This window comes from Furipterus horrens, unplaced genomic scaffold, assembly GCF_987537825.1.
Source record: "Furipterus horrens unplaced genomic scaffold, mFurHor1.1.pri manual_scaffold_5, whole genome shotgun sequence".
Lineage (NCBI taxonomy): Eukaryota > Metazoa > Chordata > Mammalia > Chiroptera > Furipteridae > Furipterus > Furipterus horrens.
Window position 1 is genome coordinate 105,397,081 of NW_028327175.1, and position 13,113 is coordinate 105,410,193.

At 43.1% G+C, this 13,113-nt stretch overlaps 1 protein-coding gene across 1 annotated transcript in view; it reads left to right on the plus strand.

The window, feature by feature from the left end:
- Positions 1–13,113, plus strand: part of MYH11 (myosin heavy chain 11) — a 120,703-nt gene that overhangs the window by 73,505 nt on the left and 34,085 nt on the right. The window contains exons 9-13 of the mRNA XM_090276970.1: positions 733–831; positions 4,046–4,189; positions 9,725–9,820; positions 11,933–12,051; positions 12,815–12,967. Of these exons, the coding sequence (XP_090133096.1) occupies positions 733–831; positions 4,046–4,189; positions 9,725–9,820; positions 11,933–12,051; positions 12,815–12,967 (611 nt within the window). The remainder of the gene's footprint in view (positions 1–732; positions 832–4,045; positions 4,190–9,724; positions 9,821–11,932; positions 12,052–12,814; positions 12,968–13,113) is intronic.

Below are 13,113 nucleotides of genomic sequence, written 5' to 3' on the forward strand. Positions count from 1 at the left end.
TGGCCTCCCATGGCAGGACAGCTCACCTTAGATTAATCAGCAGGACGTATTTACAGTCTCCCTTCCAAGGCTGCGTCAAGGTCACTCAGCCAGCCAGGGCTGGCACCCACTCTGTGAAGCCCAGCCTCTTGGCTGGGGTATTTTGGCCACCACAGCCACCTAGCTTTGCCACTTCCTAGCTGTGTGCTCTTGAGAAATAATGTCCCTCCGTGAGCCATAGTTTTCATGTATGGAAGATGCAAGAATTATTTGCATTCGCTTTCTAGGATAGTTTGTGAAGCTTAAATGAGACAATGCATACAGAACACTTAGAACAGGGATTACTAAATCATAGAGGGGTAATTATTTTTACTCTGTGACATCTAAAGACAGCTCACTCTGCAGAAGAGGATTGGTGATAGTTGTTGGGGTCTTTTGGTTCCTGTCTTTTTATGCTTTTTCTCTTCCCTTTGTTCCCCTCACTGTTCTCTGGGCTGGGGGACTGCCAGGTGTACCCAGTGGTCTCATTAAGGATCCTGAGCCAGGACGGGAAAGTTGAGCTGTGTGAGTCAGGCGTGGGTGGCTTGGTGTGGCCCCATCTGGAAGGCTCCTCAGAACTCTCCAGGGAATCTCTCCCGGTTCTGGAGATTTCCCCTCCAGCAGCTAATGCAACAGGGATTGGGAAGGACGATTGGGTTCCTGCAAAGGAAACAGACATGGTATCCCCAGAATTCTTAACTTCTCCCAAACCAGATCTGCTAGAAAAGTCACGGGCGATTCGCCAAGCCAGGGACGAGAGGACGTTCCACATCTTTTACTACATGATTGCCGGAGCCAAGGACAAAATGAAAAGTAAGTGGCGAGCAAGGATGAGTGTTTGGAGGTTTCAGCTCTCCCCATCATCATCCAGGGTCAATTGATGGGCTCTTAAAACAGTCTGATACCCTGCCAGGGAAAGAACTGTATCTTTGGGTGGTAGATGCGTCATTCCTCATCTCCTTTCAGTGAGTGAGTGTGCCTTTGGTTCGGTCATTCTCATTTACTGAGCACTTACTATGTGACACAGTTGACATCAAGTCCAGTTAGGCATTAGATAACTAACTAATCAAGTCCAATGAGACTTGAAGATGCCAGGTTCAATTAGACACAATCTGTGTCTTCCAGGAAAGAAGACAATTGCTATATTTGCTAGTTTATAAAAGTTGCAAGTACAGTATATAAGATACAACTTTTAAAGAAATTTGGAGAGGAAGTGGAACTAAGCACTCTTCATTATATGAGGTGTGTCCAGAAAGTATCCAGCCATGTAATATGACAAATAGAGGCATTTGGGACAATGATTCCTCGGCCCCCTTCAAAGTAGGCACCTTGGGACCTCACACAGCTCTCCCAATTGCCACCAACTGCCCTGTCATATTTTCCTAAGTCTCATCAATGGTCTGAAATATCTTCCCTTTCAAAGGTGATTTTAAGTTTTAGGAAAAGCCAGAAGTCACAGGACACCAAATACGGGCTGTAGCAGGGCGAGTCACCTAGGTGATTTGATGTTTCACCAAAAAACTCTGCATAACACGTGATGCATGAGCAAGAGTTTTGTCGTGATGAAGCTGCCAATCACCAGTTGCCCATGGCTGTGGCCTTTTGAATCATTCCACGGAGGAATGTTCAAGCTCAACACAAAACTTGATGCAGATTCATTGCTCTACTCAGTCGTTTTGAATGCAATGGCTACACAGTATACATGCTTACTCAACAGCATCTGCTGCCCCCAGTGACTAGTACCGCGAAGTCGTCATTGTTCACGCATGTGCATTTCAGTCCACTCTCTTTGGCTGCCAGGTTACATCAGCGTCACGCAAACTGTTGTCATTATATTAACAATGGCTAGACTTTTTCCGGACAGACCTCAGATATATTTTGAAAGAGATTTTGTAGTGGTCTTCTTTGGGCAGGGTTCAATAAACTTTCTGTAAAGAACTAAATAGTAACTCTTTCAGGCTTTTCAAAGGTTACATGGCTTCTGTCACAGCTATTCAGTTCTGCCATTGAACATAATACAAAACCAACCATACATAATACATAAAGCAATGGGCATAGCTGTATTACAATAAAACTTTATTTACAGAAATAGGTGTACAGATCTTTGTTTTAGGAAAAATATATTTTTACATAGAAACAATATATTGTATGTCATATGCCATGAGAAAATATGTTCTAGACATGTAGTAATCTACTAATTCTTAAAAGAATATATAAATCACCTAGCCGAAAAAAGTAATATACCAATGAATATAAGTACAGGGTATGGTCTACATTCTAGTACTAAGCTTAAGTCTAAAACTTTAAGAAAAAAATACAAACTTAGCTTCCCACCAGTTTTGTGGCCCAGGGTTAGCTATTTTGGTTAAGAATGAGGTGTACTGCAATATGCTACCAGTAGGGGAGGCAGCATTCATTATTTCTTCTTGATGCTTGGTCTGGAGCAATTTGGGGTAAAAAGGGGGATGCTGAATGGATGCTGTATACCCACAAATAGGTAAATTAGTGGTTACAGTGCAGACACTCTGGGGTGGCCTGGGAAGATAGATATGTTTATGTCCCTCCTCTGCCTATTTAGCGGTTCTAGTTTTGTACTCTGCTGCTGATCTTCCAGAAATTGGGCAAGGGTAAGCCTAACCACTAAGATTCCTAGGAACCATTTGTATTCTTGATGATAGATCCAGGAAGAGGTTAGGTTTTTAGAGAAAATAAAATCTTTTAAATTTTATTCATAGTCTGGATAATGAGGTCTTGGCAAAGACTTAAACTTCTCGTGACTTTAATTAGCATTTCAGTTAATCCAGGAGCACAAGTTAACTGGCATCTTCAGTTAATTTAACCTTGAGTTTATTAAGTAGCTTCCAAGTGACTTGACCCATAAAAGACCTTGCAAATAAAAGTATCTCACTGACATCCCTCCAAACATATAATAAAATCCAGCCTGGTGAAAGATTGATCTGAAAGATGACACTTGATGTATTTGAGGGTGTTATAAAGGCAAGAAGAAGAGAAGCAATTATAAAATTGGGGGAGAAAGGGGTGGTGGCTGAATACCAATAAAGGTATGTAACCACGACTTTACAGAAAATGATGTTAAAGAGATGTAATAAGATAAACGAGGATTTGGCAAATGTTTTGGCTAAAGGACCAGGTAAATATTTTAGACTTTGGGGATCACCGGTCACTGTTGCAGCTACTCAACTCTGCCTTTGTAGCATGAAAGCAGCCATAGACAGTAGACAAGGAAATAGGAGTAGCTGTGTTCCAATAAAACTTTATTTACAAAAACAACCAGCAGACCAGATTTACCAATCCCTGATATAAACCTTATCTATTGATTCAACTGGAAATAGTTGGAGGAGAGATAGGATGGAGTGAGAGCTCGATCTTTATAGGAAGTCAATAGATAATATCTAATTTTGACATACTCAGAAATACCCTGTTATATGTAAACATAATATTTTATATAGTAAGCTTATTATATGTAGAGATCGTGGTTACTACCAGAAGAAACAGCCAGAAGAGATCAAAACAGTTATTGTGGAGTAAGGTAGCAGTTGGAGAAGGGATAGGACAAGGAATATATTTTTATTATAAACCTTTTGATAGTAATTAATTTTAAAAACTCATGTACATGTATGATTTTATTTTATAAAATATAATAAATGGATGAATAAAGATTGATCTAACTTTACAGACATCTCTGTTCCTGAAGACAAGGTGCCTTTGTGCAATTGAGATAAAGCTGTCCCTTCTTTCAGGCAAATGCAACTCCATGTCAGAGGTCATGGTTTAGCGAGTAGAGTCAAGGTTGAATTTCAGCTGCCAGGGACCTGCTCCATTGGATGAGGCCAGTGATGGCTGGTGAAGCCATCTGTGAGATGACGCAGAGGGAAGGTTTTAAACCATGCAAGTCTTAAGAAAGGGAAAGAAATTATGATGGTCCAGACCCTTGACCAGATTCCTGTGTCACGTTCAAGGTAGTAGTGTGCCTTCCTGACCACATGCCATCTTTCTCTCCTTCTAGATGACTTGCTATTAGAGGGCTTCAACAACTACACATTCCTCTCCAATGGCTTTGTGCCCATCCCAGCTGCCCAGGATGATGAGATGTTCCAGGAAACCTTGGAGGCCATGGGGATCATGGGCTTCAATGAGGAAGAGCAGCTGTGTAAGTCTTCATATCTGGGGTCTGGGGGCTGGCAAGGAGCCCTGGATTACATGCTCTTGCTTCCACTGGAACCCATTAGAGACCCTTCTCTGGTCAGGACACATTTCTGTTCTCTAAATTCCCCAACCCCTCAAAAAAAAAAAAAAAAAAAAAAAAGGAGAAGGAAAATGAATATTACTTTAGGTGATTTACTGATGCTTTAAAAAGTGGCTGCATGAGCTAGGGTTATTTCAGTCATAGGTGACCCAAATTGTCTTTAGCAAAAGGGAAAATGATTCACTCATAGAGCTGAACAGAGTTCAGGGATACCGGATTCAGGTACATGAGTTCTAGGGGCTCAGAGGATGTTTCTAGAACTTGGTCTCTCAACAACATTGACTTTACATAGGCTGTTGTTTCTTGGCAGCAAAATGGCTGTTGTAGCTCCAGCCCTTACATCCTTTGGGTTTATGTCCAACAGAAAAGAGCAGAGTGGATTCTCCACTTGAGTTCCTAAATGGAGTCTCATTGACTCTTATTGGTTGCCCTAGGTTGATGTTCATATACCTGAGCTATTCATTGTAGTCAGGTTGTAGAAAGCTCTGGGTAGCTTAGGTCTCTGTTCCATCCCTGGACCTGGAGGTAGAGAGGGAGTTGGCTCCATCAAGTACACATGGGCAGCTCTGATTGGTGTGGCTTAGTTGACTGGGAGTCGTCCCACAAATCAAAAGGTTGCCGGTTTGGTTCCTGGTCAGGGCACATGCCTAGGTTGTGGGCCCAGTCCCCAGTTCAGGTGTGTGAGGGAGACAACCGATCAATGTTTCTCTTACACATCTATGTTTTTCTCCCTCTTGTTCTCCCTCCCTGCCCACCCCCTCTAAAAAATGAATAAATAAAATATTGAAAAAGAACATGTAGGCAGAGGATATGGGAGAGGGAATAATTGAGGTGGAGGGTTTACTTTGGCTCTTCCTGGAAAGTCAGTTCTGATAATAGACCAGTATTGATTAGTATCATCAACCAATGACCAAGAAACACATTTGTTCCTGAGAACAGGACAGCATAAAGAGATACTTTTGGTCTCCACATTGTACTTCAAGAAACACTTTTCCTTCTGGGTTAAATGTGCCCCACTGTTCAAGATTGTTCTCTTTTGGGAACACCAGGACAAGATTGTGGAAAATTTCTCTTCCTTCCCACACCCCTTTGGCACCCTAGAATAGCACTAAGATTGCTGAAACACAGCTATAGGGACGGGCAGTTCCTCCTGAGATAAATTGGGGCCCAGAAAAAGAAGGTTTCATGGGTCATTTGACAAATGGATGGTGTTTGTGGATTTTGGCCAGGGTTCCACATCAGAATCCAATGTTAACAGCATCCCTTTCTGAATGACATGGCTCTCCAAGAATAATTCATTTAATTGGGACATGAGTCAGTTTTGCTTCTAATCTTTTGCTTTAAAAAAAAAAACGAAGAACTAATGATTAAGTACTTGCTATGTGCCAGGCATTTGCTAAATCCCTCTTCCCCTTTCATAATGTACCATGATGTCCAGTTTTATTTAAATAATAAAGAACTGGAACAAACTAAAATATTGAGCTATAGAAGATTTATTAAATTATTGTTTGACCTTATTAAAGAGAATGATGGGGCCATTTAAATTGTTTTAGAAAAACATTGGCTTATGTGGAAATGCTTATATTTAAAGTGAAGACATCAGGTGACAAAGCAACACGTTAAGAGCATTCTATGCATTATTCAGTCACAACAAGTGAGGCTGCTGTTATCCCTAGTTCACCGGTGAGAAGTGAAGGAACTTGCAAGTTTCTGGTGGAGCTAGGACTCACGCTCAGGCCTTGTGGACTCCCAAGCCCTATTTAATGATTCACTGTGCTCTGTTTTTGTCTTTGGGAATGTGGTTTGTGTCCTTTAAACTCTTGAAAATCTGTGTCAGAGTCAAGATTTGGGTACCAAGGTTGTAGAGCCCAATACATTCTAAAATGCGGACTCGCGTCCTTATCAGTGACATAGAATCCCACCTGAGACTTAGTTCTGTTCTCTGCTCCCTTCAGTCTTCCTGATGACTTTCAAAGAGAGAGTAGCAGGTTGGCGCCTACTAGGTCCTCAGCCCCCTCTGGTCCTTGCTCATCTCCCTTTTAACCCCAGAGAGTAGAGGCCAGGCCTGGCACCTTGGGCAGGCCCCAGCATCTTGCTAGAATTTGATAATTTTTTAAAATTTTCCCTGTATTTATTTTATAGTTGCCATGCACTTAGGACAAGGAAAGCTGATTTTTCACTTAAGATAGAGCTAGTCTCTTATTAAATTTATTTATTTTTATTCCTGTTTACTCTATTCCAGTTGTCCCAATTTTCCCCCTTTGCCCTCCCACATCCAGCTGCCACCTCCACTCCTGCCGTTCACCCCACGCTGTTGTTGTCCGTGCCCACGGGTCACCCGTATGTGTTCTTCGACTAATTCCTTCTCTTTTTTCCACCACCAACCACCCCTTTCCTCTGGCAGCTGTCAGTCTGTGCCCTGTTCCCATGTCTCTGGTGGTGTTTTGCTCATTAGTTTATTTTGTTCATTAGATTCCTCTTATAAGAGAGATCATATAGTATTTGTCTTTCACCTACTGGCTTATTTCACTAAGCATAATCCTCTCCAATTCCATCCATGCTGTCGCAAAGGGTAGGAGTTCCTTCTTCTTTCTGCTGCATAGTATTCTATTGTGTAAATGTACCACAATTTTTTAATCCATTCATCTATTGATGGACACAGGCTGTTTCCAGCACCTGGCTATTGTACACAGTGCTGCTATGGACATAAGGGTGCATAGGCTCTTTTGAATTGGTGTTTCAGGATTCTTAGGGTATAATCCTAGCAGTGGAATCACTGGGTCAAAAGGCAGTTCCATTTTAATTTTTTGAGGAAACTCCATACTGTTTTCCACAGTGGCTCCACCAAGCTGCGTTCCCACAACAGTGCACTAGGGTTCCCTCTTCTGAGACATGGATGCAAAAAAAAATGTTGAGTAAATAATGGAACAGATGGTATGCAGATAGAGCAAGCATTAAGATGAGGGTGTGGAAATGGTTGATGGCCCCAGGACATGGACTTAGACTATATGTACACCAACCCCAGTTATAAATTCAGAGCTACTCCCAACCCTTTGCAGAGAGGCTAAAGGAGAATGGGGGGGGGGGGTAGGGGTAGGGGGTCGAGCTCAAGCCTCAGAGCTTCATAAGGCTCTAGGTGATGATGGATGCCCGTTTGTCTCCTGGAGCTCAGTAGGAGAGACATACTCACCCCAGGTCACAGAGAGCCAGCAACAGTGTAGGACTGGAATAATAATGACATAATAGTAATAATGTTTATTTAGCAGTGACCATGTTTAGGTGCTATGCATTTAATCCTCATGATAATCCTATGAGGTAGGTGTTTTTGTGGGCCTTCAGATGGCAAAAATTCAGGTCGCACAGCTGCTAAGAACAGCACCAGGATGTAACCCCACTGGCTGCTAGCTCCAGCACCCATGCACTCAGGCACTCCCAGGCCAACAATAATGGGTGGGTTCTGCCAACAATAATGGGTGGATTTCTGCAGTTCAGCTGCTCTGGGCTTTGTGTTAAACAACAAGTTCTGTAAAATCCCTAGTTGTATGCCCTAGTTATGCTGTTTCCAATAAATTAGAATAAACATCTAACTATTAAAAATTTTTAAAAGCTTCACGTACCACCTAAGGTCATCTATCCTGTGTACCCCTGGTACTACACATGCCACGTGATGGGAACCCGTTTGTTATTCCTTAGTAATAAAGAGTAGTGTATTAGTTTCCTGTGGCTGCTGTAACAAGTCACCACAGACTGAGTGGCTTAAAACAATGGAATTTATTCTCTCACACTTCTGGAGGCTGGAAGTCCAAAATCAAGGTGTCAGCAGGGTGGATTTCTTCTGCAGGCTATTAGGGAGCATCCAGCCCATGCCTCTCTCTCCTGGCTTCTGGCGTTGCCCGCAATCCTTGGCATTCCTCGGCTGATAGACACATCATTCCCATCTCTGTCTCTGTTGTCACATTGCCTTCCACTGTGTCTTTTCCTCTCCTGCTTTCAGGACGCTATTCATTGGATTTAGTGCCTACCGGGTTAATCTGAGATGATGTCATTTAAGACCCTTAACTTAATTAAGTCTGTAAAGATCTTTTTTCCAAATAAGCTCACATTCACAGGTTCCGGATGGATATATCTTATGGGGGGACTACCACTAGTTAGCACCCACTGGGCCAGACCCCTTGCTTACATCGTCTCTTTATGAAGCAGGTATACTGTTACCATTTCTATTTTGCAGGTAGGGAGACTGAGGCTCAGTGAGGTAAAGCTGGAGTTTGAACTCAGGACTTTTTAACTCCTGAGTGCCTGTTTTCAACCACTGCCCCAGACTGCTAGCCCCTCACCACCCTCACCATTTGCATGGCCCCCTCCAGTTTGCCAGTTTTCTGCCCACCAGTTCTTTTAGTTGGTTCATCTCCTGTGGCTGGGGAGTGGCAGCCATTCTGTCATAAACACATTATTTATACCACAAAGTGCAAACCACAGGCTCCTGAGCCCACATGACAGATTAGCTTCCACAGCCTTTAAATTTTTAAAATATTCTCAGACATTTAAACATGGATAGATTTTACATAAAAATCTGGGTTTCTATTATCTTTGGGAAAATCAGAAGTTGGAAGTACTAAACTTGACTTCCCCATGGCCATGCTTGGAGTAGCATCTGTTCCCTTGTAGGGGGGGTGATGGCCCTCAAGAGTCCCCATAGTCCCCTCTGTTCACTTAAACCAGTAGCTCTCAACTAAGGCAGAGTTGGCTCCCCAGGGGACATCTAGAAAGATCTGGAGACGTTTTTGGTTGTTGTAACTCTGGAAGGAGTAACGCTACTGATATCTAGTCAGTAGTCAGGGATGCTGCTAAACATCCTGCCCCCACAAATAAAGAATTACCTGGTTTTAATAGTGCCAAGGTTGAGGAACCCTGAGCTAGACTGATTCCCTGGGCCCTGCAGGCACTTTAACAAACCCTAGTTTAGACTTGCAGTTTAAAAACCATGACTATAGTACCAGACAGTTTATGAAGCTCCTTTCATAGATGTTATTATTATAAAAAACTGCCTTAGTGTCCTGTCAGCAGCAGCTTTGTTCATTTGGGGGTGAATAATTTCTGTAATGGTGAATGGAAGAATATGGGTGAGTGGTCCACCAGCAGGCGGGCACCTTCCTTTTGCTGAGCTGGGCTAAGGTCCCTAAGGTATGAGGGCCACTGTTGTGAAGGGCTTTTTATCACCCTCTGATTTAGCCAGATGAACCAGAGAAGGCTGGCATCTCTAGGATTTATTCCTAGAACACAATGATTTCTTTTTGGAAATTCTAGGTGATTTACACCTGAGTTAATCTAAATCCAATCATTTGCATTAATCCGCCATCCATCCAATCATCCATCCACCATTCATCTTCCTTCCATCCATTGTTTCATTCTGTCTTCTCTGCTCTTCTCTCCCCACCCCAGCCGTACTGAAGGTGGTGTCGTCCGTCCTGCAGCTCGGCAACATTGTCTTCAAGAAGGAAAGAAACACAGACCAGGCGTCCATGCCGGATAACACAGGTGCTTGCCGCCCTTCCTCAGCCACTTGGGCGGCGGGAGGGAGGGTCACGTTCAGTCATTGGTTGTTTTTCTGGGTGAGGTTATTTGGGGGTATTAACAAGAGCTAAACTAAGTTATTTTCACTGACTTTTCTCTTTTTTTAAACGTTTCATTGCTGAAGATCTATGGTGGGAAGTTCTTGAATCAGAGTATGGGAGAAAAGAACTAAGGATCAGGAAGGACCCTTAGGGAGTACCAATTCTAAAAGCTCCCACTCATGTGTTTTGTTTAACAAATATTTTTCCCTGTGGCTATGTGCCAGGCACTGAGATACTGGGGAGACAAGACAGGAACAGCCCCATTTCTTATGGTACATGTGGTCTTGCTGGGGAGACGGTCCTCCAGCTTCCCTGCAAACAGAAATGCCAGACAAAATATAAGATGGCCAGTTAAACATGAAAGTCAGATAAACAACACTTTTTTTAGTATTGGAATTTTAGTATAGAATTATAATATATTATAGAATATAGAATTATATTCCCAAACATTGCCTAGGACATACATAAAATCAAGTGTTGGTGGTTTGTCTGACATTTGGGTTTAACCGGACATCCTGGTTTTATTTGCTTCCAAATCTGACAGCCCTCCCTGTAAATAAGCAGTTGTTTCATGTTTTGAAAAGATCGCCTGGCCACCGCTGTGCTTGTTGGTGGCTGCGCCAGGAGGACAACAAGGGTCCCAGCTCGCCTGCGCCCGTGGCCTCCACACCTGCCAAAGGCTGCCTGTCCTGTTGCCTTTGCAAGCCCGCTGGGGCTTCCCCACCCTTAGACCTGCCCGCTGCTGCTTCTGTGTTTCACTGTCCAGTACGGCAAGTTACGGGACTCCTCAGTCTGAGGAGAGACCTTCGGGGAAAGAGAAACCCCAAAAGCGCCCTTGCAAAGAGATGGGGCGAAATCCTAAAACCACTCTATCTTATCGTCCATGTTGCACGTGCAAGCCGTCTTGCATCGCTGGACTTCATGTTAATGGAGTTTTTTTTTGAGAGAGAGAAAGCTTTTAAATGCATAAGTACATTGATGGAACAAGAACCCATGAGTGCACCATCCAGAATGGATGTTTGTGAATATTTTGAATACTCCTTTGTCTTTAAAATAAAACATAACAGTACGGATAATACTGACACCCTCGTTCTCCCCACGGGGCCTCTCGCTCTCCTCCCTGCGCCTCCAGCAACCACGACGTTCTTTACTAGGGACACTTCAGTCTTATTTTTATACTTCTACTCGCTTGTATCAAGACACTATATAGTGTTGCTTTGTGAGCATTTAAATGATAATTTAGATAAGTGATATCGCACTAAAGACATCATTCTTCAACTTGATTTTTTTTAACTCTATATTCACCATTGTCTAGATCAAAGTTTCTCAATAGTAACAACACCTAGGAAGACAACCAAAAATGTCTCCAGGCTCTGCCAAATGTCCATCCCATGGGGGTAAAATCACCCCCAGTTGAGAACCACTGATCTAGAGAGAAAGAGAAAAGGGGAAGCCACTCCCCTAACTGCTGATTGGCATTCCCTCTTAGGAAAACGCCATATGTTTGTCTGCTCCCATACTAATGAATATTTAAGTTGTTTCCCATATTTTGTCGCTACAAACAGCGCTGCAGCACATATCTTGGAAGAGTGGAACAAATACTTATTGAATAGTTAACTGTACATCAGGCACTTTCAGTACCTTACCTCATTTAACCCTGTTCCAATCCCACAGGATACTGAATAGCTGACTCTGTTCACAGGCTGAGAAAAACAAGACTCCAGGAAGTGAATGGACTTTTCCAAAATCACACAGCTAGGAAGTGGGAAGAGGGCAGGGCTTGAACCTGGAACCGTCTGACCTTACACCCTTGCCATTGTGTCTTAGCCAAACATTGGGGGTGAGGTCACTGATGACAATAGTTTTTAGGACATTTTTATGCTATGTTCACTACTGTCATGATCCATCTCTCAAAACAAAATAAAACAAAACAAAAAACAATGTACATACAGACCACAAATATCCCATGTGGTGCGTCTTTCTTTCCAAGACTTCTCTTTATGATGCACTTAATATGCTTCTTTTCTCCATCCAGCTGCTCAGAAAGTTTGTCACCTCATGGGAATTAATGTGACAGATTTCACCAGAGCCATCCTTACCCCACGCATCAAAGTCGGGCGGGATGTGGTACAGAAAGCTCAGACAAAAGAGCAGGTAATGATGCACTTGCCATTTATTCTTGCAGAATCTTTCATCCATCACCCATTCACCTAGTCACCTATCCACTATCCACTCATCCACCCATTTGTTTATCTAGTCATCCATGCATCCATCTGTCCATCCATCCATCCACCTTCGCCCATCCATCCATCATCTCTCCATTCTTCTATTTACCTGTCCACCTATCCACTTATCCATCCATTCATTTATCTTTCCATCCAGGTGTTCACCACTCAGACATCCATCAATCCATTTATTCATCTTTTTTTCCATCTGTCCATATCTTTATTCCTCACCTCTCCAATGCTAGAATATGTAAAGTCCCATGTCAGGCTTTGAGGATACAAAACTGAACAAGAACTGTGGAGTCCTTCACCCATGACCTCATCTTGATCTCTTAGTTGTGAGGACAAAGTCTGACCTAAAAGATTTACCTTTGGAAATGACTGTGTACCCCTTCTAGAGGCAGGACTGACCACCTCTAACTGGCCCCTGGGATGGGACAGTCTCCTCTCTGTTCCATGTCTGTCTGCCAGGGAGTGTTTATTACCAACCAGTCGTCCCTTAGATCGGACCATGCTGTCCCTTACTGCCACTTCCTACTGGTTGCAGAGATGGGATAGTTTCCTTGTTTGTTTGTTTGTTTTTTAAGGACTTACTATAAGTAAGAGAAGAATAAAAATTCTGAGCCATCAGCAGGGTTCATGTGAAAACACAGCCCATTGGGAATAGCCATGTTCCCTTTCTCTTCCCACAGGCAGACTTCGCCATAGAGGCTCTGGCCAAGGCCACTTATGAGCGCCTTTTCCGCTGGATACTCAGCCGTGTGAACAAAGCCCTGGATAAGACGCACCGGCAAGGAGCTTCATTCTTGGGAATCCTGGACATTGCTGGATTTGAGATTTTTGAGGTATAGCTTGGTGGGATGACAACAGCCATGGACTTGGTTCTCTGGCATCAAGGAGCTTCCTCTTGGAGAATTCATTATTTTGGAGAAAGGCAGGCAGATGGCTACTGCAGGGTTGGAGGCTATCCAGTTAAGGTTCGATCCGTGAG